Below are 24,805 nucleotides of genomic sequence, written 5' to 3' on the forward strand. Positions count from 1 at the left end.
CTCTTGAATATATTTAATAAGTTGGCCCCAACAGCTTCCTGTGGCAGAGAATTCCACAGGTTCACAACTCTCTGTGTGAAGAAATTCTTCCTCATCTCAGTCCTGAACGGCTTACCCCTTATTCTTAGACTGTGACCCCTAGTCCTGGACTTGCCCAACATCAGGAACATTCTTCCTGCATCTAGCCTGTCTGATCCCATCAGGATTTTATATGTTTCTATGATATCCCCCCTCATTCATCTAAATTCCAGCGAATACAAGCCTAGTCGATCCAGTCTTTCCTCATGCCAGTCCTGCCATGCCAGGAATCAGTCTGGTGATCCTTCGCTGGACTCCCTCAATAGTAAGAATGTCCTTCCTCAGACTAGGAAACCAAAACTGCACACAATACTCAAGGTTTAGCCTTACAAAGGCCCTGTATAACTGTAGCATGACATTCTTACTCTGACACTCAAAGTTACTCGCTGTGAAGGCCAGCATGCCATTCGCCTTCCTCACTGCCTGCTGCACCTGCATGCCAACCTTCAGCAACTGTTCCACCATGACACCCAGGTCTCGTTGTACCTCGCCTTTTCCTAAACTGCCACCCTTCAGATAATAATCTGCCTTCCTGTTTTTGTGACCAAAGTGGATAACCTCACCTTTATCCCCATTATATTGCACTTGTCAAGTACTTGCTAACTCAGCCAGCCTGTCCCAGTCACTCTGCAGCCTCTTAGCATCCTCTTCACAGCACATACTGCCACCCAGCTTAGTGTCATCTGAAAATTTGGAGTTCAAAATTTGCATTCAATTCCTTTGTCCAAATCGTTAATGTATATTGTGAACAACTGAGGTCCCAGCACTGATCCCTGCAGCACCCCACTCGTCACTAACTGCCACTCTGAAAAGGACCCATTTATTCCAACTCTCTGTTTCCTGTCTGCCAGCCAGTTCTCTATCCATGTCAATACGTTACCTCTAATACCATGAGCTTTAATTTTCCTTACCAATCTCTTGTGTGGAACCTTGTCAAAAGCCTTCTGATAGTCCAGATACACAACATCTACTGATTCACCCTTGTCCACTCTACTGGTCACATCCTCAAAAAATTTCAGAAGATCTGTCAATAATGATTTTCCTTAATGAATCCATGCTGAATAGGACCGATTCTGTCACCATTTTTGAAATGCGCAGTTATTACATCCTTAATAATTGACTCCAGCACTTTCCCCACCACTGATGTCAGGCTAACCAGCTTTTAATTCTCCATTTTCTCTCTACCTCCTATTTTAAAGAGTGGGGTGACATTAACTACCTTCCAAGATGTGTGAGGATGTGTCTGCTCTCTCAGGGTGAAATTGATCGTTTCCATGGTATTGTTACAAAGAATAGGGGAATTATTCCTGGTACCTTGGCCAATAATTATCTCTCAAACAACATCAGAAAAACAGATTGTCCAGTCATTATCAAATTGCTGTCTTGAGCAGCAAATTGATTGATACATTTCACACATTAAAACAATCACTTGAGTTCAAAGGTACTTGGTTGACAGTGAAGAATTTTGGCATGTCCCATGGTCACGAAAAATCCTATATAAATGCACAACTATCTTTTTCTACACATTTTGATCATCACCATCAGCAGTCCCTCACAGATGAGGATGACTCTCTTCCACTCTCAGCGTGAGTCTGTAGATGGCTATACAGACTGACACAGCTACCGCAGGCTCTGTTACACTTGGGGCAGGTGGTGGTCACGGGAAGGGGTGGGTGGGGCATTGGTGTGGCAGCGCACTCCTTTCGCTGTTTATTTCCTGGCTTCCATTTTATCCTGATGGCAAGTCTCGAACTGCTCGATGCCTTCCCAGATGCTCCTCCTTCACTTTGGACGGTCTTGGGCCAGAGATTCCTTGGTGTCTGTGGGAATGCCGCACTTCACCAGTGAGACCTTGAGGGTATCACTGAAACGCTTCCTCTGTCCACCTGGAGCTTGCCTGTCGTTTCGAAGCTGCAAGTGGAGCACCTGCTTGTGGAATCTCGTGTCGGTCATGTGGACAACGTGCCCAGCCCATCGTGGTCAATCAGCGATGCTCAGTGCCTCGATGCTGGGGATGTTGGCCTGGTTGAGAATGCTGGTGCTGGTGCATCTTTCTTCGCAGCAGATTTGCAGAACCTTGCACAGCCAGCATTGGTGGTACTGCTCCAGTGCCGTGAGGCGTCTGCTGTAGACTGTCCTTGTCTCAGAGCCATACATGAGGGCAGGCACCACCACAGCTCTGTAAACCATGATCTTAGTGTCAGATCTGATGTTGTTGTTCTCGAACAGCCTTTTCTTCAGATGCTAACACATAGGAGGCAGTGCTGGATCTCTTCATCAACAGCTGCTTTGGCCAACAGGACACTTCTGAGGTATGGGAAGTGGTCAATGTTCTCTAAGGCCTCCCTGTGGACCTTGATGATCAGGGATTTGCTCCATAATGTTGGGCCAGGTTGACAGAGGACCTTCATCTTGCAGATGCTCAGGATGAGACCCATGCTCTTATATGCCTCTGTAAAGGTGTTGATGATGGCCTGGAGTACATCCTCTGAGATTGCACGTACACAAGCATCATCTGTGTACTGCCGCTCGATCACACTGGTTGGGGTGACCATGGTTTTGGCTCGAAGGCAGAGGTTGAATAATTTCCCACAGGCTCTGTAAGATTTCTGATAACATAAACACTGTCCTTGCAAAGTAAAACCTTTAAGGAATAATCCTTTTGCAGTGTTGGTGCTTTAATTGTCCATAATCATAGCTTTTATAAATACACAGTTGGGATATGTGCAAAATAACAAGGAACAAGCAATAAGGTCAGACTGATAGGCACCGCAGAAAACTTATCTAAATCTGTCGTCATCTTTGAAGGCTCCTAATGTTGTTATTATTTGGGAATTTGGGTTCTAAATTAGACATTAATGGGTTTTTGGTTTTCAGCTCTGTGAACATTACTTTTTTTTTAAAAGAGTCAGACACTCATTTCTTTTAGCAGTGTATCACCAAGAAACCATGTAATTTCAGCTATCTGACTAGACAAACCACCTAGTGATTTACTGGCTGTACTTCTTACTAATTTAAGATTTAAGGTTTAAGACCCAGAGAAAGACAGCTGGAGAGGGCCACAAACAAGTCTAGTTCATAGAGAAAAGAAGGACAGTCTCGTTTTGGTATTCTCTCAGCCTAGGTATTCTCTCTGGGCTGTAAAAAGTCTTGAGCTGTTTCAGCAGTGTAAGTATACAGAGCTGGGAAAAGACCCGAGTGTTTTTTTTTTCATTTAGAGATAAGCCGGTTGACTTAAATCTGTGTCTTTCAGCGGAGAGATGGTAGGGATCTGGTCAATGTACAGAAATAAAAATCTGCTTGTGATCTTTTCAGTTCAGTAAACATAATTAAGGACTGAAAATAGGAGTGATTCTTCACTAAGGTTGATTGGCTGTAAAGGATATTTTTGGACAAAAGCATTGAATCTTTTGGCTGTTCATGATAAGAACTTTCAAAATTGTCTCTTAGCCATTTTATTATTTTCTCTTCTGTATTAAACTTATATTCTTTTGTTAAGAGTACATTAGCAGCCTCATGGGAATATGTTCAATGATTGACCGCCATGGCCATCAAATTGACAAAAAACGTAATTCTTGTCAAGCCGACTATCACTCTGTGTGAAAGTAGTACCTATATTGTCCAGTATTACCATCAGACAAGATAACAACTTGTACACCTCCATCAAATCTCCTTTTCTCCAATGAGACAAACCTACCTTCTTGAGCCTAACCTTGCAGCTATCATATCACATGGAACTGGGACTTGAGAGTGCAGGGATTCCAAGATGTCCTCACTTACTCTCTTCTATACATAGTGTATATACTTAACAAAGATTGTTGATATTCACTGTCCAGGATATAGACTACCTTCTATCAAGAACCCAGACGCAATTCACAGGCAAGTGGAAACAAGAGTTAACATTCTGAGTTAGGTTTTGTCTCCATGGCTACGTAAGGCCGATGGGAGTAGAGTTTCTTAATCCACATCATCAAAGTTCAGAAAAGCAGAAAACCAAACAACTTCAATAGTGGGTTGCCATCAGTGAGGTAAGTAGTGTCTGATATATGGCAAACTCCTCAATCAAACAGGAGGCTGATTTGGCCGCAGAACAAAAGAGGACTCCATTATGGAAACACCTGAGATCATGAGCTACTGGATATAAATGCAGTGAAAGGAACACATTGTTAAATGCACCATGAGGTGCAGAGGAGTAGAAGATTATTAACAAGCATTTTCTACATGACTATCATGATCGCAATTAATTCTCCTACAAAGTACAGTGCAAAAATAGAAAGATAAAAAGAAAGCAAGATAAGTAGAGAAGTTAGAATGCCTTTAGTAATTGTTGTTGTAGCAATAAGTCTTTGTTGACTGGGTTAACATCTTTAGGGAGGACATTGTAAAGATCAGGGATGGAAGTGATTATAATAGTCCCACATTATAATACTGAGCAAACCGATTTCACTAAATAGGAACAGCAGAGAATAGGAGTGCTTTTTTATTCATACAGATCAGTAATGCTGATAATATACAATAGTCAATTGTTTTATAACTGATATAGCAATATTTACAATGTGTTGCAAATATTTATGTCTGGTTGCTAATAGACTATAAGCCTATAGTTGAGTCAAGCAGATCTGATTATGACATAAAACTTACAAATGTATCTTGAACAGTTTCTGAACATTAGCTAACTCCAGATGATTTATGTAATATTTATGTCATATTGATCTCGACCATGATCATTTACCAAGTGCCAAAGTTATGTCAGATGTGGGTATATTTGAATTTCAGACACTACATGGTTTTGAAGTATATTTCATTTAATTATTTGTTGCATTACACATTAAATGTCAACATTATTTGGTTCACTATAAATAATATTACTTAAGGAGCATGAGTGAATGTTAATTTTATGTTGAAGTTTAGGAGGAAATAGTCCCTTTATACTGTTAATATATATCTGGGATGAATGGCCAATCAGCTGGCACACAGTGGAAACAGACTGACTGCAATCAGACAATTGTCACTGCTTAATATCTAATTGTTGCAGCTTGTAGCAGCCCATTTGTTTGATAAGTTCCATGTGCCATAAATTTTGACAATACATCCGTGTTGTGTACAGGAAGACTGATGACAACCGTCACAATGCAAGATATTATGAAACTGGAGCCCAAATAGACCATTTGGTCCATCGGGCCTACATTGCCATTTGATAAGATCATGGCTGATCCGATTGTAGCCTCAACTGTACTTTCTTGCCTGTCTCCCCATACCTTGACTCCCACATGGATCAAAAATATGTCTAACTCTGCCTTGAACATATTAAATGACCCAATCTCCATTGCTCTCTGGGCGAGAGAATTCTGAACAAGAACCACCTGCTGAGAAAAAATATTCTTCCTCATCTCAGGCTTAAATGTGGGATCCTGTAATTTGAAACAGTGTTCCCTAGTTTTAAGTTCCCAAAAAAGGAAATGTCTTCCCTCAGAATCTTATGCTTCAGAAGATTAATTCTTATTCTCATAAAACTCAATAAGCATAAGTCCAGTCTGCCAACCTTTGTTCGTAGGACAACCTCCTCATCCCAAAGAATCAACATAATGACCCTTTACTGAATTGCATCCATCATAAGCATATCCTTCCTTAATGAGACCAAACTGTACATAGTACTTCAAGTGTAACCTCACCAGCTTAGCAAGATACTTATAATTTCATAACAAAGGCCAAAATTCAATTTGCCTCCCTAATTATTTGCTTTGCCTGAATACTAACAGTTTTTTGATTTATGTAAAGGACACCCAGATCCCTCTGTTGTGTAGCATTTTGTAGTCTCTCTCAATTTCAATAATATTCTGACTTTCTATAATCCTTGCCAAAGTGGACAACTTTGCATTTTCTCACATTATTTCCAGCTGTCAATTTTTTTGTCTACTCACTTAACCTATCAACATACCTTTCCAGACTCTCAACATCCACCTCACAGCATACTTTCATCCATGTCTTTTTACTATCAGAAAATTGGGCTACAGTACAGTCTATCCCTTTATCCAAGTCACCAATATAGATTGTAGACAGTTTAGACTCCTACACCGATGCCTGCAGCAATTCACCAATCACAGTTTGTCAAATTGAAAATGACCCACTTATCCTGATTCTGTTTTCCTATTAGTCAGCCAAACCTTAACCCATCCTTTAAAGCTCTTGACTACTGCTGTAACCTATTAAATGGCACCTCAGCAAACCCCTTTTGGAAATCCAGAAACACCACAGCTGCTGGTTTCCCTTCATCCATCCTGCTTGTTTCATCCTCAAAGAATTCTAATAAACTTGACAAACACAATTTCCCTTTAAGAAAGCCATGTTGAATCTGACTGATTGTACTGTTTTAATAAATGTCTTGCTTTTACCTCCTTAATACTGGATGTAGCATTTTCCCAAATGACCAATGTCAGACCAACTGTTCTATCCTTACCTGCTCTCTGTCACATTCTATTCTTCAACAGTGGTGTTACGTTTTTAGCTTTACAGTCTGCTGGGACCAGTCTGGAATCTAGGGAACTTTAAAACATTACAATTAACACATCCACTATTTCTGCCATCACCTTCTTTAACACCATAGGATGGAGATCATCACATCCAGCCTTTCGTCCTTTCCTGGACTTTATCTCACGTGACTATGATAGTTTTAAGTGCCTCCTCCCCTTTTGCTGTTGTGTTCCCATTATTCTTGGGCTGCTTCTGTGTCTTCTACTATGAAAAACACTAGTTCAAAGGCTTTGTGTTTCCCATTATTCTTTCAATGTCTCACCTTCTAAGGGACCAACGTTCACGTTAGTTACTCTCTTCTACAAGTATGCAAAAAGGAAGCTTTTACTGTCTTTCATAATACTACAGGAAATTTAGCATGGCCAATCCACCTAACCTATACATCTTGGAAGCTGGGAGAAAACTGGAACCCTGACGAAGGGTTTCGGCCCAAAACGTTGACTTTCCTGCTCCTTGGATACTGTCTGACCTGCTGTGCTCTTCCAGCCTCACACCATAGAAACTGGAGCACCCGCCATGCAAACACACGGAGAATGTGCAAACTCCACACAGACAGTTGCCCAAGGGCGGAATCAAACCTGGGTCCCTGGTGCTGTAAGGCAGCAGTGCTAAACACTGAGTCACTGTGTCATCGACTTCTAAAATTTTTCCAATCTTTTATACTACCACTAATCTTTGTGGACTTTTTTTTCTCTTTCAATCTGCTTCCATTCTTAAATTCTTTATTTATCCATGGATGAGCCATCCTTTCTCACAGTACCTTTCTTTCTCAATGGAATATGTCTTTAGCAAGAGTTAGGCAATATTTCTTTAAGTGTCTGCAAGTACTTCTTTACTGTCTTACTTTTTAACCTAAAACCCTATTCCAATTTTTCCAACTTTGTCTCCATTCCTTTGTAATTGCCTTTATTTAAGTTTAGGACACCAGCTTCAGACCCAAATTTCCTCACCTTCCAAGTCAATGTGAAATTCACATTATGATCATGCTTATCCAAAGCATCCTATATACTATGATGTTACTAATTTATCTGAACTCAATACTAGGTTGAAAGTAGTCTGTTCTTTGCTTGATCCTAGATATATTGTTGTAAGAAACTGTTCCAAATACAATTTATGAATTCATCCTCGAGGCTATTTTTGACAATTTGATTTGTCCAATGTATCATCAAGATTGAAATTACCCACAATCATTGAAAATCCTTTCTTTCAAGCACTTATTATTTCTTGATTTATACTCTGTCCTACAGTGAGGCTATTGTCAGAGAGCCTATAGAACATTCCTAACCCATGTCTTCTTTCCTTTGTGGATTTCTATCTACATCCACATTGATACCACATTCTAATCCTCTGAACCAAAATCATTTCTCACTACCATATGGAGCTTATTGAATTTTAAGAGAGCCACGCCACATCCCTTTTCTTTCTCCTGAAATTACAATATGCTGGAACATTCAGGTCACAAACTTAGTCATCTCGCACCATGTCTTTGTATCAGGTCATAAACATTTATTTATATTTGTGCTATCAATTCATCCATTTTGTTATGAGTGGCTACATGCATTCTGATTAAAAAAAAGCCTTTAATTCAGTCCCTTAATCATCTTTTTCTTTATACTGATTGTATTTATTGATGCAATGGTCTGCTTGTTAGCTCTGTTCCTTCCTGTCACACTCTAGCTTATCTGAATTGCTCTTCTGTGTTACTGCCTTGCTCTTTCTCCGTTACTGTCCAAATCTCTTGTCACGTGAACCAGTAAATTTCATAGAATCCCTAGAGAGTGGAAGCAGGACATTCAGCCCATTCAGTCCAAACAGACCCTCCAAACAGCATCCCTACCAGACCCAGCCCCTACCCCATATCTCTGTAACCTTGCATTTCCCATGGCTAATCCACCCAGGCTGCACACCCCTAGACACTATGGCAATTTCTAGCTACTTGGCAAATACCAAGCCATATTAGGAGACATGACTAAATGTTTGGGGACAGTTGAGTTTTAAGGAAAGATAGGACTTGGCGTGTCAGAATGGTTATAGAGAGATTTCCAAAGTGTAGAGCTTTGATGGCTAAAGGTGCAGCCTCCAAGAGTGGACAAAGTGTGTGGAAGAACTACAGAAAACATTCGGTTTCAGAGTTGAAGGAACAGAGAATTCAGGTTGTAGAGTGGAAAATAGTTATATAGATATGGAGAAGTGAGGCCATGAAGGGGTTTAAACATGAGGTTATGAATCAATTATAGGATAGATAGCTGTTGCTTAAATGGGTAGGAACTTATCCAATCGGTCTACATTCAACAATATAAAACATATCAAGGCTGGCATTCTATTCTTCTTTAAGTTGTAGATACTCTTGTTTGTTTGGAAAGTTATTGACACTTTTGTCAATGGGCATGTTTTTATAAATAGTGGCTGCTCATTAAAAATTTAGAAGTATTGATTTTGTCCCTTTGGGCACAATGGAGTGATTATTGACTGCAATGTGCTGTATCATTGAAATGCCACATCTAGAGAAAAGACTTACTAAAACCTGACCCTAATCATTTTACTATTCCTGGTGCAATGCATGCAGAATGGAAAACAAAACTGTAGAGGGCTCTTTCTTCCCTCTGTAATGCTTGGCAAACAGGAATGGAAAAGCACGGGCTAGAAGTCATATCAGAGGACAGCATACAAAGTTTAACAAAACAATTTAAAAAATACATTAGTTTGACCATCAATGGTCCACCTCCAACTTTTTGACGGATTATAACACTTACTATGACTTTTGCAATGCAATGTTTTTAATGTTATACAATGACTAATTTTGTCATTATTTACTGAATCTGTACCATTAACAGTTAGATTTTTGCCATATTGACAGGTTTGCTTTCTGGATCAGCAGGGATTGTTCACCTGTAACATGGGCACACAGCTTCATTGGTATTGTTAATGTCTACACTGTTGTATAAGGCAGACCATTTAAAGACAGAATTCCACTACACAATTAATCTTTCTTAGTATTCAACAGATACAGTAAGAAAAATGGTGAACACCTGTGTCCAACATGCAGACGTCCAATAGTAAGATACCAGTAGCTCATGATCATTTATAATCCATTGAGACAGTTTGCAACCATAAGTGTAAATATATTTCCTAAAATCAGTTTTGCATTTTGAGCTGATGATATTCCTCAGTTGTTCTCCATAGTGTACAGCTTGTGTTTTTACAGATCTGGAGATCCGTCTCAAACTCTCTTTATCAGGTTGAGGGGAGACAGGTATTTATTCCAATAGAAAATATTTTAAAGAACTGGTGTGGAAGAGAAGAAGTGAGAAGGTGTAGGCTATGACTTACTAACAAGGATGTGAACTGAAATTTTGTGGATCTTTCAATCATTGAAGTGAGCTTACAGACATTGTATGAGAGGATAGCGAATTAGAAGAGGGAATGATGCTCACAAACAAAAAATAAATGCTTACCAAAAAGAAAAGTGGAAACGTTTCAAGTATTTTGAAGAATAAATAAATATGGGCAAAAACCACCTAAAACACTGAGTCCATTACTTATCCAAAATATTTCCATCCCTCTGGTTTCCCCAGCAAATTAAAATGATTACTCACATATTTTATGGAAAAAAAAAGCAAATGCAAAAAGAATGCTCTGAACTCAATCAAGCTCTTCCCAGACTGCCTGAATAACTGATTTTTTTTCTTCAATTGTTAACATTTCTGATCTTTCTTTAACATCACCAGTGATAACTAAAATATTGAACGAAATCTCCTGTCACGCACAGACATACCATCTTCCAGGGAAAAAAACTGTCAATTAAATATTCTAAAAAAACTAGTCTTTTTAAGTACAACATCAACACAAACATTCGCTTAAAAAATTCTAAGCTTTAATTATTACGTGAATAAACGTCTTCTAAGTAGAAAGCACAGAACAAATTACATATCAGACCATTTTGGAAATTTGATTTAAGCCGATACACTCAGTGCCAAAGTCTTCACTTGATATGATTTGTGTTGCACATGGCTGGAATATTAAATGTCTCTTAGTTTAAAAACCTTTAACACATGAGATTAATAAATGCATGAGGGAACTCCCTAATTTAAGGTGGCAAATACTCAAAGATAAATAGAGTAATTGGCTAATGGATATAATATTTACAGCTGCACTTGTGAATGCAATTGAAATGAAGTTCTTCATTCGGTTACAGAGGTGAAAACAATAAAGATGGAATAAAACATGAAATGTTAGAAACACACAACAGTTTCAGTTGCGCTGGAAAAGTTTTGCTTCTCTTCTGATAGAATCCTTTCACTGAAAGCTATTTTTGTAACATTGTCTCAAATGCAATGAGACTATCCTCTGTGTGCCAACTTTTGGAAAAATCTGTCTCTGATGATGCTTCATAATAAGTTGACTTGAAGGCATTTTTCAAAAGTATTAAATGTGCTTCCAAGCAAACTGTTTTGTATAATTTTGTTTTTATAATTAAATGGACCATATCAGGATGTGACCATGGAGGGGGGAAAAAGCTATACCTTCAATTTCCTGAGGTGACAAGCTGGCTGGCCAGAAGTAAAGCAGTTTAACTTTCGGTGACCAATTTTGGTGACATGGACTATTTAAACCCTTCCTGCCCTGCTACCAATTGAGGGTGTTAAACGGACAATTAATGCACACTTAATGGTCTCATCTACTATCACTGGGCAGTGGGTTTGGCATGTGGAAAGCACGACAAGCAAACTTTGGCATATTTTTATATGGACTCCCGCAAGATATTCCTCGTTCAATAGCACTTAAGGCCTGATCAAGGATACCCAGCATCAAGGGGAATGTCCTTGCTGCCAACATCCTCATCTATCCTTCCCAAGATGCACCTCCTGCTATCAGGTGCTCATGCCTGGGGACCACCTCAATCCAAGGCCTCCCTTGGGTGCAGTATCAACAGCAGCCACTACCTCTCCTGTGGCGCTGCTAAGTACAGAAGGGTCTCCTGCCTCTAGTTGGCCAGCAACTCTTAATGGGGCGGGAACTTCCGACCTGAGAATCTTGGGGAAAGACCCACTGCTGGCCCATAAGTGTCTGACTGGCACAGGTTGTGGCAGGTCTTCCTCGAAAGAGACAACAGGGAGATTTTGCCAGCTCTGCAGTTGGTGACCAAAATCCCTCTCGTCTCCACAAGGTTTGGCTCAATGATCCTCCAAGCAGGAAAGGGGAAGAGGATTTACATAAAAACACATTGTTAAAATCAATATTTAGGAAATAATCAAAGATTTTGTACAGTGGTGCAGTTTTTAAAATATTGATCTATTAGCAAATGTTTCATAAACACTACACTGAAGAACTTATTTCCACATGCCTTCAGTCAGTGATCTTATTTTCAATTTTTCCACATAGATTTTCCTCCAGGTCATGGAGCTCTGAAATTATTCTGTGCACCCATGTTCCCAAATCCTAACTTTTTGCATCAGCTAAAAAAAACAACTGCCTTGAAGCAAGTAGTAAGAAATTAAGAAAGAATGGATCAAAGGTGATTTTGAGGAATAGATCAACCAGGATTTGATTGAGTTGTTAAGAGGTTTGACAGCCTGAATGTGTATATAAAATATATAAATGTATTATTACAAGGTTATATGAACATTACAATAAGCAATTCTGAAATGTATATTCCTCACGAAAAATATTTTTAGCTGCTCTTCTTCCCCTGCTAGAGATAAACATTACCAAAACTTTGGCTTCTCTATTTCTAATGAAGTCATTTTCACAAAAAACATTTTAAGCGTCATTATTGTTAAGGAAAACCTGAGTGAACTTCAAGTACTTGTCTGTAGGAAATAGAATTTTCTATGCTATGTTTACTAATTCAAATCTGATCATCTTCATCAGCTACCCCTAATCTTAACAAAAGAAATCTCTTTTCAGATTCAGAGTTAAAATATCGGTCTAATGTAATGAACACACCACTTTCCAGATTGGCACATCTCACCTTGATGGAAAAACTGCAAATTACTGTTAATTACACCAGCTATAAAGAATCTGAAAGGAATGGGTGACCTTTCTGAAATGATGTACAAGCTATTGCTTAAAAATCTTAACCTTCAGCATTTTTACAAACACAACAGAAAAACTAGAACATTACTGGGTCATCACCTAAATTTACCTAAAAAGAATTGTCTAAAGAGCCCGAGCAGAGGCTGTTGTGCATTGGAAGTTGCTTTTTCTGGTCGGATATATGGTTTAAAGGAATTGATGACAGATCAAGAATTAGATTTAACACTCAAAATTAGATTAAGTACACTGCAGACTGGAGTAAACCGACTTGTGAAACAGCAACAAATTTCCTTCCACTGGAATGACATGAATAAACTTCAGATTTATAATTATATTTATCTTGTTGATAAGGTGGATGAAAAACATACAATTCTGCATCAATTTGATTCATCTACATTCATTTTTTAAAAAGAATCAATTCAGGTTATAGCTTGGTGTGGGTAGGGAAGATTATAATGTAGGCATTCTGTCAGTGATTGACACTCCCTGTAAGAAACAGCTAATTATAGCTGGTCTCCTAGTAACTACAATAATTGCTTTTCTCTCTCTCTCAAGCTGAAAGTCACCACATATTTCTATGAGCTGTATACAGTGAAAATGAAATACAAAAATGATTTTGAAAAAACAAGTGGGATAGAAGTTATTGTTCCTCTACAAGTATGAGGTACCTGTCTACGTGGCTTAGACAGATAATTTCAGCTCTGTTTAATCACAAATCTTAACAATCAGAATGGAATTGTGTCAAAGTCTCATTTTTACATAAAATTTTATTTTAAAGAATATGGATAAGCAATTTTGAAATGTTGCAACAATTCTGCAACCCCAGATTTTTAGCCATTGAAATTTCTATTTTCATTACTGAAGCACTCAAGTATCTTTTTAGTTCACAGATAAGAAAACTTTTGTGTGTGTATATTTGCACAGAATCAAATTTCAACTCTACCCTAATTATAATGTTCATATATGTACATTTACAAAATAATTCCTTTCCAGAACACAACTAATCAATTAATCTTCTGTAGCCCCTCTGGGGTGCAAGATATGATGATACATAGTTTTATTTATGCACAGAGACACAGGACACAAAGATACACAGACCCAAAGCAACTGAAATTGATTAATCCATCATGGTAATGGTAGACAAACTGATGCCTCCAATGCTAAGTTTAATGGGCCACACAAGTCCACAGTTGCTGGGGCAACAATACAATGGATACAGGTCATGATCTAGTGGGACGGGGAGAGAGACAGAAAGGGAGGGAGGAAGGTAAGAAGGAGCATGGTCTTGAGAAAACATCAACTGTTCATGCGCAAGAATAAAACAGAAGGTAGCTTACCATGAACTGGATGTTGTCAAATCCATTTGCCAGCAGGTGGTTTTCATACTGCGGAAGTCCTATGCTCTCCAGCCACCGTCCCACAGTCTGAAATACAACTCTGGGTCCTGTAAGAGGTTGAAGGGGAAGCCGCTTCAGTAGTGACATACCATCAATCCGGTAATAGGGGCATTCCGAGGTTGAGAGGTGGCATTGCCACATCGTATTCCTCGGAATGTGACTGTCGAATGAGCCCGCCAGCTTGATAGCTTTTGTGGTGCACAAGTCTATTGACAATATTATTCCCTGTAGCTTGTCTAAATGCTGGAATGCTTCTCACAGCCAGCAGGTATTGCAACAAGATGTGGATCCAGCATGCCAAGGTGTCTATCTCTATATATATAGTAGTCTGTCTAAAGAACACATCAAAGAGAGAATATTAAAAGCAGGCTGGTCCCTGAACGTGTGAATGTCGCAGTTCTCCACGGTAAGCACTGTTCTGCCAGTAGCTAGGATTCTTTTTATCAAGTACTCCCACACTCATCAGTATGCTGTACCATGCTTCATGCTCCCCCCCTTCTCCTGTTCATTGCCCAGCCCAGGCTACACCTCACAGTCTCTCTAAAGGCCATCAGAAAACCAGATTTCTTTGTTTGCTAGCTGTAAATCTGTTGCTGATGCAGATGCTGATGCTGTTCCCTCCTACACACACACATACGCCAACCTTGAATGATGAGTTCAGTTAAAACAAATGCAGGAAATACCACCGTACAAAATTCTTCTGTCTGCTTTCTGTAAGTGCTACTGCTTCCTCCAGCAGAACATGCTGACAACATCAGTCTTCAATATAATATACAAATAATATCACAATTCAATGCACTTTCATCAAAAATACTAAAACTTTTAAAAGCAATAAACATTTTTCAAATGTCTGAAAGATGAAGGACCAAAATGTACTTGCAGTTGGATGCATTTTAACTTTTCATTCAAACTAATACATGTGGCCTCAAAGAAATCTTCTCAAAACTGAGTTGAGAGTATTCATCTTAATATTTATTTAGACCGCTGTTTAAACTGTCATAAAGTAAATTACATTGCATCAGTACTTTCTTTGTATATGTCCATGACAGAGTCACAATCTACACATCAAACTGAACCACAACTACATTGTTTAATAGCTTCTCATTTTATCATTCATCATTAAAGACAGATCACAGCTATTTTGGGAAGTGCAGGTGAATGCAACAGTTTGTAATGAACATGATGGGCAACACTGTTTTCTTGATGCAGCAGCAAAAAAAAAATGGCATAATAAAAAGTCAGTTTTCTCATCTATTAACAATAACTTGCATTTTATTTAACACCCTAAAAATGTCTCCAGGCAATTGATGGAGGCGTTACTAAAAGAAGCACTGCTACCCACTCAAAGGAAATAACATTACTGTGGGAGCAGCTAGATGCTTTTAATGATAATTGTGGCAAAGAGATAGAAAGACAAAGGGATGTAGGAAGGAAATGATAAAGCATTGAGGCAGACCAGCCTAAAGTAAAGCCACCAATGTTGGGACAAAAAACTGGCGGGGAATGCACATGAAACTGGAGCTAAATAACAGAATTTAAGGAGGAGTCTGTAAGGCTGGAGGTGGTTACACTGATAGGCAGGGGTGGTGCCTTGAAGGAATTTAAAACACTAGAAATAATTTACACTTCAACTATTTGGGAAAAAGAGCACCAATTAAAAAGATGATGGTAAATGAGACTTGGTGACAGTTAGGTTATTGGAAGCAGATTTTTAATATGAAACATAGAATCATACAGGTAGAACTAAGCCAATCAACCATTTTGTTCATCCTGTCTCTTTGGTAGAACTATCCATTTTGTCCTACTTTCTGACTCTTGCCCCATAGCTCTGTAAATTTGTCCCCTTCACGCATTGATCCAATTTCCTTTGTAAAGTTACTGCTGAATCTGCTTCCGTCAGGTAGTCTGTCCCAGAATACAATAATTCACTGCATGAAAAATATTTCTTTATATTGCCCCTGGTCTTCTTTACCAATCACCGTAAATTGGTTGCTGATCCTTCTGTCACTAGAAACTGTGTCTCCTTTTTCACGCTATTAAAACCTTTCATGATTTTGAACAGTTTTATCAAATCTTTTTTTTAACATTTTTTGCACAGAGACCAGTCCCAGCTTCACCAGCCTCCCTAATTGAATGAAGCCCCCATTTTTTGGGACCATTCTTGTAAATTTCTTACTGCACTCTCTGTAAGATCTTAACATTTTTCCAAAGTATGCTCCGCATAGTTTAATGCAATAATCTAGCTGAGGAATAAGAAGTGTTTTTAAAAATGTTTAGCATGCTACTTTGGTTCTGTACTCTAGTGCTTTTTGTTAATAAGTTCACAAATTCTATATTTTTAAAAATTCAGTCATGGGATGGGAGTGTCGCTGGCTGGGCCAGCAGTTATTGCCCGTCCCCTGTTGCCCTTGAGAAGGTGGTGGTGAGCTGCTTTCTTCAACTGCTGCAGTCCATGTGCTATAGGTAGACCCATAATGATTTTAAGGAGGGAATTCCAGGCATTAGATACAGTGACACCGAAGGGACGGCAATATGTTTCAAAGTCAGAATGGGGAGTGTTACAGGAAAACTTGCAAGTGGCGGTATTTCCATTCATCTGCTGCCCTTGTTCTTCTAGATGTTAAGGGCTGTGGATTTGGTCCTGGTTTTATAACGGTCTTCTCAATGTATCCTGTCAGCTTCAAAGATTTGTGTGCGCACAATATTCCAAGATATCTCTGTTTTTACACCCTCTTTAAATTGAGTCATTCTGTTTATTTTACATTTCTTCATTCTTCCGACTAAATGTAGCACTTCACACTTCTCTGCATTAAATTTCATCTGCCATGTATCTGTCTACTTCATCAGCCTGTTTTATGCATTCGTGATGTGTGTTACTAATCACATCAGATATTACATTGTCGGGTTTGTGTTACCTGGAACCTTCAAAATTCTTGCCCTTATACCCAAGTTCAGGTCACTAATACATCTCAGATTAATCAATGGTCTTGTAATCAGATCAGTTCATACTTCTATGGACTTCCATCGGATCTGATAAACAACCATTTACCACTATTCTCTGCTTTCTGTCCCTTATCCAATTCCTTTTCCATGTTGCCACCGTCCCAATAATCCCAGAAGTTTTAATAATGCTTGCCAGTGTATAATGTGGCTTGTTGCTAAGAACCTTTGGAAAGTTGATGTATACAACATAAAAACTGCACTGCTCTCATCAACCCACTACATCTTTTCATCAGAGAACTTAATCAATATAGTTGAATAAAATTTGTCTTCAACAAATTTCATTTATTAGCCCATATTTTTGTCAAATTATGTATATTCTTAAGGCCCAGGGAAGAAAAAAAACTTACACTGAAAGATTTTGCAAGACTCAATAAATAATAACACTTGACAAGTGTACTGAAGAACCTTATTATTTATCAGCGATAAGTATTTAGTTTTCATGAATTTAATGTGAATGCAATTATGTGCATTCAGGTTTAGTTCCTTACCTGAAACATCATCGTGCTTTCCTTTCAGGCCTGTATTGATTCCAGCTCCTATGGAGCTCATGATTTTATCAATCTGCAAAGACATATTAAGAACCATTAATCTCTAAACAGTTACTTCATTGGTTCATCCTCTTTAGAGCTCCGAACACCTGCAAAAGCAAAGACTGTGTTCTGCTCCGATTAGGTACACCCATGGGATCCATTACAACTATTTGCTCTGCTTTAATCTTAGTTACAGTCCTGTCCAAAAAAATCCTGAAAGCAATTACATCTCAAAGTATGACAAATGCAAGATACACTTGCAAGTGGAAAACAATTAATGATGAAAATTCTTATTACTTGACGAGTTCTATGATCTATTTACAATATAAAATTTTCCCCTTTGTCACCAATTAATTCCAGAAGTCCCAAAAACTACATCTAACACCGAGCAAGGCAGATTTACAGGTGTGCCATTCTTTTATCAGAGCAAAATTTTACAGGGGTAACCATAATTTTGCCTTTTTCAATGTCACTGCTCTCACCATGAAACCTTCAAACTTTTAAGACTGTGTTTGAAATCCAATGATCTACTCAAATGAAGCCAAGAGGAGATTTAAGAGTTAATAAAACTATGAGAAGATTTGATAAGCTGACTAAGGAAAGTGAGTTTCATCTGATGAAACTCAGTGATGAGGGTTCATCAATTGAAAATTGTTCCAAGAGGGAAGAGAGGTTTGAAATAAAAAACTTGTCATTTTTTTACGGTAGCACATATAGCTTTCCCACTGGGATTAATTTAGATAATTGTATCTTTTAAAGGGAAGTGTGAATTTATATGTTTGAAGGATAGATATTACAAGACCATTGGGAAGCAAAGGGATTAACTTTTGAATTAAGACATGGCACAGGTTTCATGGGTGAAGTGGTCCTTTTCTGTGCTGTAATCTTTTATGGTTCAATTGGTGAGAGGTCCTCAATGTAGATTCTCATAACCTTTTGGATAGAAAAGGATGGATTATTGTCAGTAAGTGCTGGAAGTATTTTTGTCTGGGTAATGGAACTGCTGAAATCACCAATACTGGGTCAACAAAACCCCATGGCAGCAACCACTTTGTACATTTCCAGCAAGCTATCAAAGTGTCTGAAATCTTCAATCATCTTTTCAGAAAATATTGAAAATAAATTAACTTAAACTAAGTAATTAACATGCGAAGGTGCTGGCGTTGGACTTGGGTGGACAAGGTCAGAAGGCACATGACACCAGGTTATATTCCAACAGGTTTATTTGAAATCACACGCTTTTGGAGTGCTGCTCCTGTGTCTGGAAGGAGCAGCGCTCCAAAAGCTTGTGATTTCAAATAAACCTGTCGGACTATAACCTGGTGTCATGTGACTTCTGACCTAAATAATTAATAAGTAGAATTATTCACAATACTGCAAATTTTGAATACATTACATAATTGCGGGTGCCAAAGGTGTTTATTTTTATTTTTTGACTTGAATTGAGAGCACCAAGCCTCAACCAGACATGGGCTGGTGATCCACCAAAGGTTAAATAAAGCCACCTCAACCTTTGCCCCATAAAAATGCCCTACACTCATTCTCAGTTGTAACTACTTACACCAGTGTGATTCCTGTCACAATCTGGTAGCCCTTCTGAGACTATCTACTGTTGAAATAGGAACACTTTTACAACCACAAAGGGCTTGACTGATACCAAGTAATTTCTAAATGAAATGCACAGCCAGCAGCAAGAAGACCATTCCAGCTTTTAGGGTGAAGGGATGATATGTCAACCTACATCTCCATACAGCCCCTCACTACATATTCAATGTTGCTTCAAGAAGAATTGCTATTCACAAAATTCACTTTTAAACTATACTTTCATATGTTCAGAATAGAATTCAACCCCTTGTAAAGAACTGAATTAAGATCCGGATTATTAAGTAAGTAACTTTGTTTGTTAGCAAATACACATTGGACTCTTGCAATGCTAAATCCTTTCAAGCTAGTTTATTGGCTACTATTAACAATCTGAGCAAATATGATGGGCAATGAACACTAGGTTTTAGTTTATTGCAATAGTTGCGTTTCTAGAATTTAGGCATCATTCACGAATCTAGAGTCGTACATTCATACAGTAAGGAAATAACCCTTTGGTTCAATTTGTCCATGCCAGCCAGTTTCCCAAACTGAACTGGTCCCATTTGCCTGTGTTTGGCCATATCCCTCTAACCTTTCCCTATTCATGTACTTATCCAAATGTCTTTTAAATGTTGTAGCTGTACCTGCATCTACCACTTCCTTCCGCAGTTCATTCTACATACAAACCAACCTCTGTGTGAAAAAGTTGCCCGTCAGATCCCTTTTAAATTTTTCTCCTTTCATCTTAAAAATATGCTCTCTAGTTTTGAACTCTCCTACCCTAGGCAAATGATCTTTGCTATTCACCTTATCTGTGTCCTTCATGATTCTTTATATGATCATCTCTCAACCTCCTACACTCTGGTGAAGAAAGTGCCAGCCTAACCAGCCTATCCTTATAACTCAAACCCTCTAGCCCCAGTAACATCCTTGTAAGTCTTTTCTGCACCCTCTCAATTCTTCCTATAGCAGGGTGACCAAAACTGTACACAGAGCTCCAAAAGTGACTTCACCAATGTCCTGTACAACTGCAACATGATATCCCAACTCCTATACTCAATGGTCTGAGTAACAAAGGCAAGCGTGCCAAAAGCCTTCTTCACCAGCCTGTCAACCCGTGGTACAATTTTCAAAGAACCATGTATCTGAACCCATTGGTCTCTCTGTTCAACAACACTACCTGGGGCCCTACTATTAACTGTCTAAGTCCTGTCCTTGTTCGTCTTACCAAAATGTAACACCTTGCATTTAACTAAATTAAACCCCATCTGCTACTCCTTGGCTCATTGGCCCAATTGATCAAGATCCCTTTGTAATCTTACATAACCTCTTCACTGTCCATTATACTACCGATTTTGGTGTCATCCACAAATTTACTAACCATTACTTCTAAATTTCATCCAAATCGTTTATATAAATGATAAACGACAGTGGATCCAGCACTGATCCCTGTGGAACACCACTGGTCACAGGCCTTCAGTCCGAAAACCAACCCTTCACCATCACCCTCTGTCTCTTACTATCAAACCCAATTGGCAAGCTCTCCCTAAATCTCATGCGACCTAACTTTACTAAGCAGTCTACAATGTGGAACCTTGTCAAAGGCTTTACTAAAGTCCATGTTCACGACATCTACTGCTCCGCCCTCATTTATCTTCTTGGTCACGGACTCAAAAAACTCAATCAAGTTTGTGAGACACGATTTACCATGTACAAAGCCATTGCTGACCATCCCTAATCACTAATCCCCTTTAGGGAATGAAAACTGCCAACCTTACCTGATCCGATCTACATGTGACTCCAGACCAACAGTAATGTGGTTGACTCCAACTACCCTCTGGGCAATTAGATATGGGCAATAAATATTGGTCTAGCCAGAGATGCCCACATCCCTTGAATTATTAAAAAATCAGTCCTTGCCTCTCCAAATGCATATAAATCCTATCTCTCACAATCCCCTTCAACAACTTACCCAACACTGATGTCAGATTCACTGGTCTATAGTTCCCAGGGTTGTCCTTTGCAGCCTTTCTTAACTAAAGGGCACAACATTAGCCATCCTCCAGTCCTCCGGCACCTCACCCATGGCTATTGATGATACAAATACCTCTGCTAGGAGCCCTGCTATTTCGTCCCCAGCGTCCTGGGATATACCAGATCAGGTCCTGGAGATTGATCCACTTTTATGTTTTTTAAGACTTCCAGCACCTCCTCTTCTGTAATGTGGACTGTTTTCAAGACATCAACATTTATTTCCCTAGCCTTCACGTCTGTCTCCACAGTAAATACTGACATGAAATATCCATTTAGTATTTCTGTTGTCACGTGTGGTTCCATACATTACTACCTCGTCGATCTTTGAGGGGCTCTTTTTCTTAGTTTTATTTCTTATTGCTGGAGTAGTCTAACAGTTCCCCCAATACAAATCACAGCTTAAATGCAATACAATCTTGGAATGCCCACAATTGACATTTGCTGCAGATGGTATTTTTATAACAAATCTTACCTCTTCCCATTCAGCTGTGAAAGAAGGTGTACGTTCCAGGCATTTTCCGGTGCACTGCTTGCTTTCTTTAAAATAGTTTGTTACAGACTCACAGCGACTGCTCCTCGATTCTTCCTCAATAGGTGAGCAAGTAATAAGGTTGGAGTCTGACTTTGAAATGTTTCTGGCTAATTGTAACTCAAGAAGGGTCTTTCCTCCTGATCTTACCCTTCCTAAAGTGCATGCCCTATCCTCAAAACCAAGCTTTTCTCCTGTGCTGCTTATCCAGCGATCATTATTCCGAAAAGTTCTGGAATTGACTAATGTATCACTGTCATTCTGGTTCACTTTCGTGTGTAAAATGGTTTTATAAAGAACTTGTGGTTTGCTGTCTCTGTTTAATATTGATGCATCACTGACAGCTTGCAGCCGCTGTGCCTCATTTGTTTCATCTGTGCATTGTAGTGAATTTGCTTTAATTAAATTTGGCTCCCGGGTTGTCCCTTTGATTCTCAAGGCATTGTCACTGCTGAACTCCTTATTTGCTTTTGTGTACAGATGATAAGGGTTCTCTGGAGACTCACAGGCTGGGGATGAGCCATGTAGCAAACCTGCAAACTGCTCAGGGATGTGTCCATCATGGAGTTCCTCTTCCGCAGAGGCTTCACGTTGGCAAAGACTCTCCTCTGGCAAAGACAGGATAAGAAGTCAGTACAGTTAAACACAAAGAACGGCAGGTTGCATTTAATTAACAATTTCTGCCCAATTTCTTTTACAACAATAAGAGAAAGAACAATTTAGTAATCTCTCCTTCATTCAATTGGATGACATTTTTTTAAATAGTGTGAACTGATAATGTTAGTGCTCATTGGATTTTCACTACATCAAGCACTACATCAAGATTAGCAGAGACTTGCAGTATTGCAGTTTTGCTTTTGAGGTCCAGAGCATACTGAATTTATACATTTGAAATGTTCAAATTTCATAACATTTTTGAATTAGGTGAGGATACATGAAGGAATCCTACAGATTCTGCTTCAGAACACAATCTTCTCACATTGAGAAGAGGTCAAGAAGATTTCCAGCACGTACCAACATTCATTAAAAACAGACATTATCCGAAGATTGGGTTGGAATGATTGCATTAATAAAGATGCTAGAGAAATCGCTGAACTGAATTGAATCAATACAGCAGATTGTTGTAAACCTTGTTCCAACATTCCTCATTAATACTCATCATGAATGACAGTTCACTTTGATAAGCACATGCACCTCTGAAAAGACCCTTAAAGTTCATAATGTCTTAGGACTAATTATATCCCTCGAGCCACTGGGTTGTACTGGATATAGTATAGAGAACCCATTCTAGATTTCTGTACTCAGAGATTGAAACACTAGCATTAACAGATAATGACAACAATGTACAATCGTAGTTTGGTTACAACAACTCAGAAGGCAGCCATTCAGCCCATTGTGCCAGCTTTTAGCAAGAACAACTCAGCCAGTCCTGTGCTCTTCACCTGTAGCCTTGCAAATTTAATCTCTTCAGGTAATTATCCAGGGCCCTTCTGGAAGCCATGATTGAAGATGTCACTTCCACACCACCCAATGGGTGAGGGGAGTAGAGAAATTGAACTGACTGGTGTCACGTGGGCAGATCCCAATGAAAAGCTCGAGAGGCTCGGACAGGAGATCCGGGAACTCTGAAAGTGAAAAACATGATCCACTCTGCAGGGGAAGCCTCCTGGCCAGAAAAATAAGCAGCGAGGCGAAAGTGACAGAAGAAGAGGTCAGCTCAAAATTTATTGTGGTAGGTGCTAAGAGGATAAAACTGTGACCTTGGCTGAGGACTAACCATTTGGGTCAGACAGGGGACCACCAAAGGGGATAATAAATACATGATAAAGGGTGAAGCTGGAAGGAGGACGGAATCAGAGTACACCAAAAGGAAAAAAGGATCTGGGAGGGTGTTGTTATCTCAGCCTTTCTGCAGTTTACAATCCTTCACACCAACACAGAGAGGGAGAGTTTATTAAAGTGTTGGCTGAGGGAAACAGTAAAATGGTCCAGGGACAAAGACAGCTTGAGATCACGCATTGATGCTGCTGAAGTATATCAAAACTAGAAATAGTTGCAAAAGAAAGATACGGCAATACAAGTGATGTATCTGCTCAAACATGGAGAAAAAGATATAGAAAGCAATGAAGGTGAACAATATAAAAGAGACAAACAGAAATCTTATTGAAGAGAACAGCAGAACATCTTCAAGGTGGGCATTCATGGATGAACAGTCACATTGTATTAAACACAAATACAAAAGTAAAATACTGTGGGTGCTGGAAATTTGAAATAAAGAGAGAAAATGCTGGAAATACTCAGGTTGGGGAACATCTCAGTCTAAAACTGCACATTCAATTCATAGTAAGATATAGATTTAAATACGGAACAGATTAAATCAGCGGATAAAATATTTTTAATAATTTTCGTGAACCAAAATAGCACAGGGTAAATATTTACAATCCTGTTTTGATATTCTTAAAATCCTGTTCTGCTGGGACACTCTCAAAGGCAAAATAAAGCATCTTGAACATGACACAATTTTAAGTTCAAGCTTTTACATATTCAGGCACTGCTAAGTGATGTAGCCAATATATCATCTGCCCCTTTTAGTGACTAATTACTAGAACAATCAAAGCAGTTTGCTGTCTCATTGAAACCTTGTGAGAAAGAATGATTTATGGTTCCATTTTAGCCCTCAATAGTACAAAATCTTTCACAGAGAATGTAGAGCATAGGAACAAGCCATTTGACCCAACTCGCTGATGCTGGCATTTATGCTGTACAGCACCCTCCTTCTATCCTTTACGTAACTTGTAGCACAACCCTCGATTCCCTCAGCTTTGTCTTAAAGGCATCCATACTATTCACTTCAACTACCCTTTGTGATAGTGAGTTTGACATTTCCACCACTCTGTGGATGGAAGCATTTCTTTTGGACTTCCCACTGGATGTTTTGGTGACCACGTTACATTTATGATGTCCAGTTTTGCTCTTCTCCACGTGTGGAAATAAAGGGCTAAATTTTCCAGGTTCATTGGAACTTTGTCCAGGAGATGGGAGGTCTGGAAAAATGGCTTATCACCAGCAAAAAGAACCTTAGC

General features: G+C 39.0%; 1 protein-coding gene across 10 annotated transcripts in view; it reads right to left on the reverse strand.

Annotated features, from left to right (window-relative positions):
* anks1b (ankyrin repeat and sterile alpha motif domain containing 1B) overlaps positions 1–24,805 on the reverse strand; it is a 737,478-nt gene that overhangs the window by 80,247 nt on the left and 632,426 nt on the right. For 8 of the 10 annotated variants that reach the window (XR_007264449.1, XM_048610130.1, XM_048610129.1 and 5 more), the window contains 3 exons: positions 21,666–22,330; positions 17,534–17,606; positions 13,983–14,089 (listed from right to left, as the gene is read on the reverse strand). Coding sequence is in view for 9 of the 10 variants with exons in the window: in XM_048610130.1 (XP_048466087.1) it covers positions 13,983–14,089; positions 17,534–17,606; positions 21,666–22,330 (845 nt within the window). In the remaining variant the exon portion in view is untranslated. Of the gene's footprint in view, positions 1–13,982; positions 14,184–17,533; positions 17,607–21,665; positions 22,331–24,805 lie in introns of those variants that run through there. The other 2 variants (XM_020533856.2, XM_020533850.2) reach the window with 1 other exon arrangement.

Source organism: Rhincodon typus, chromosome 22 (assembly GCF_021869965.1).
Source record: "Rhincodon typus isolate 14 chromosome 22, sRhiTyp1.1, whole genome shotgun sequence".
In the NCBI taxonomy this organism is placed as follows: domain Eukaryota; kingdom Metazoa; phylum Chordata; class Chondrichthyes; order Orectolobiformes; family Rhincodontidae; genus Rhincodon; species Rhincodon typus.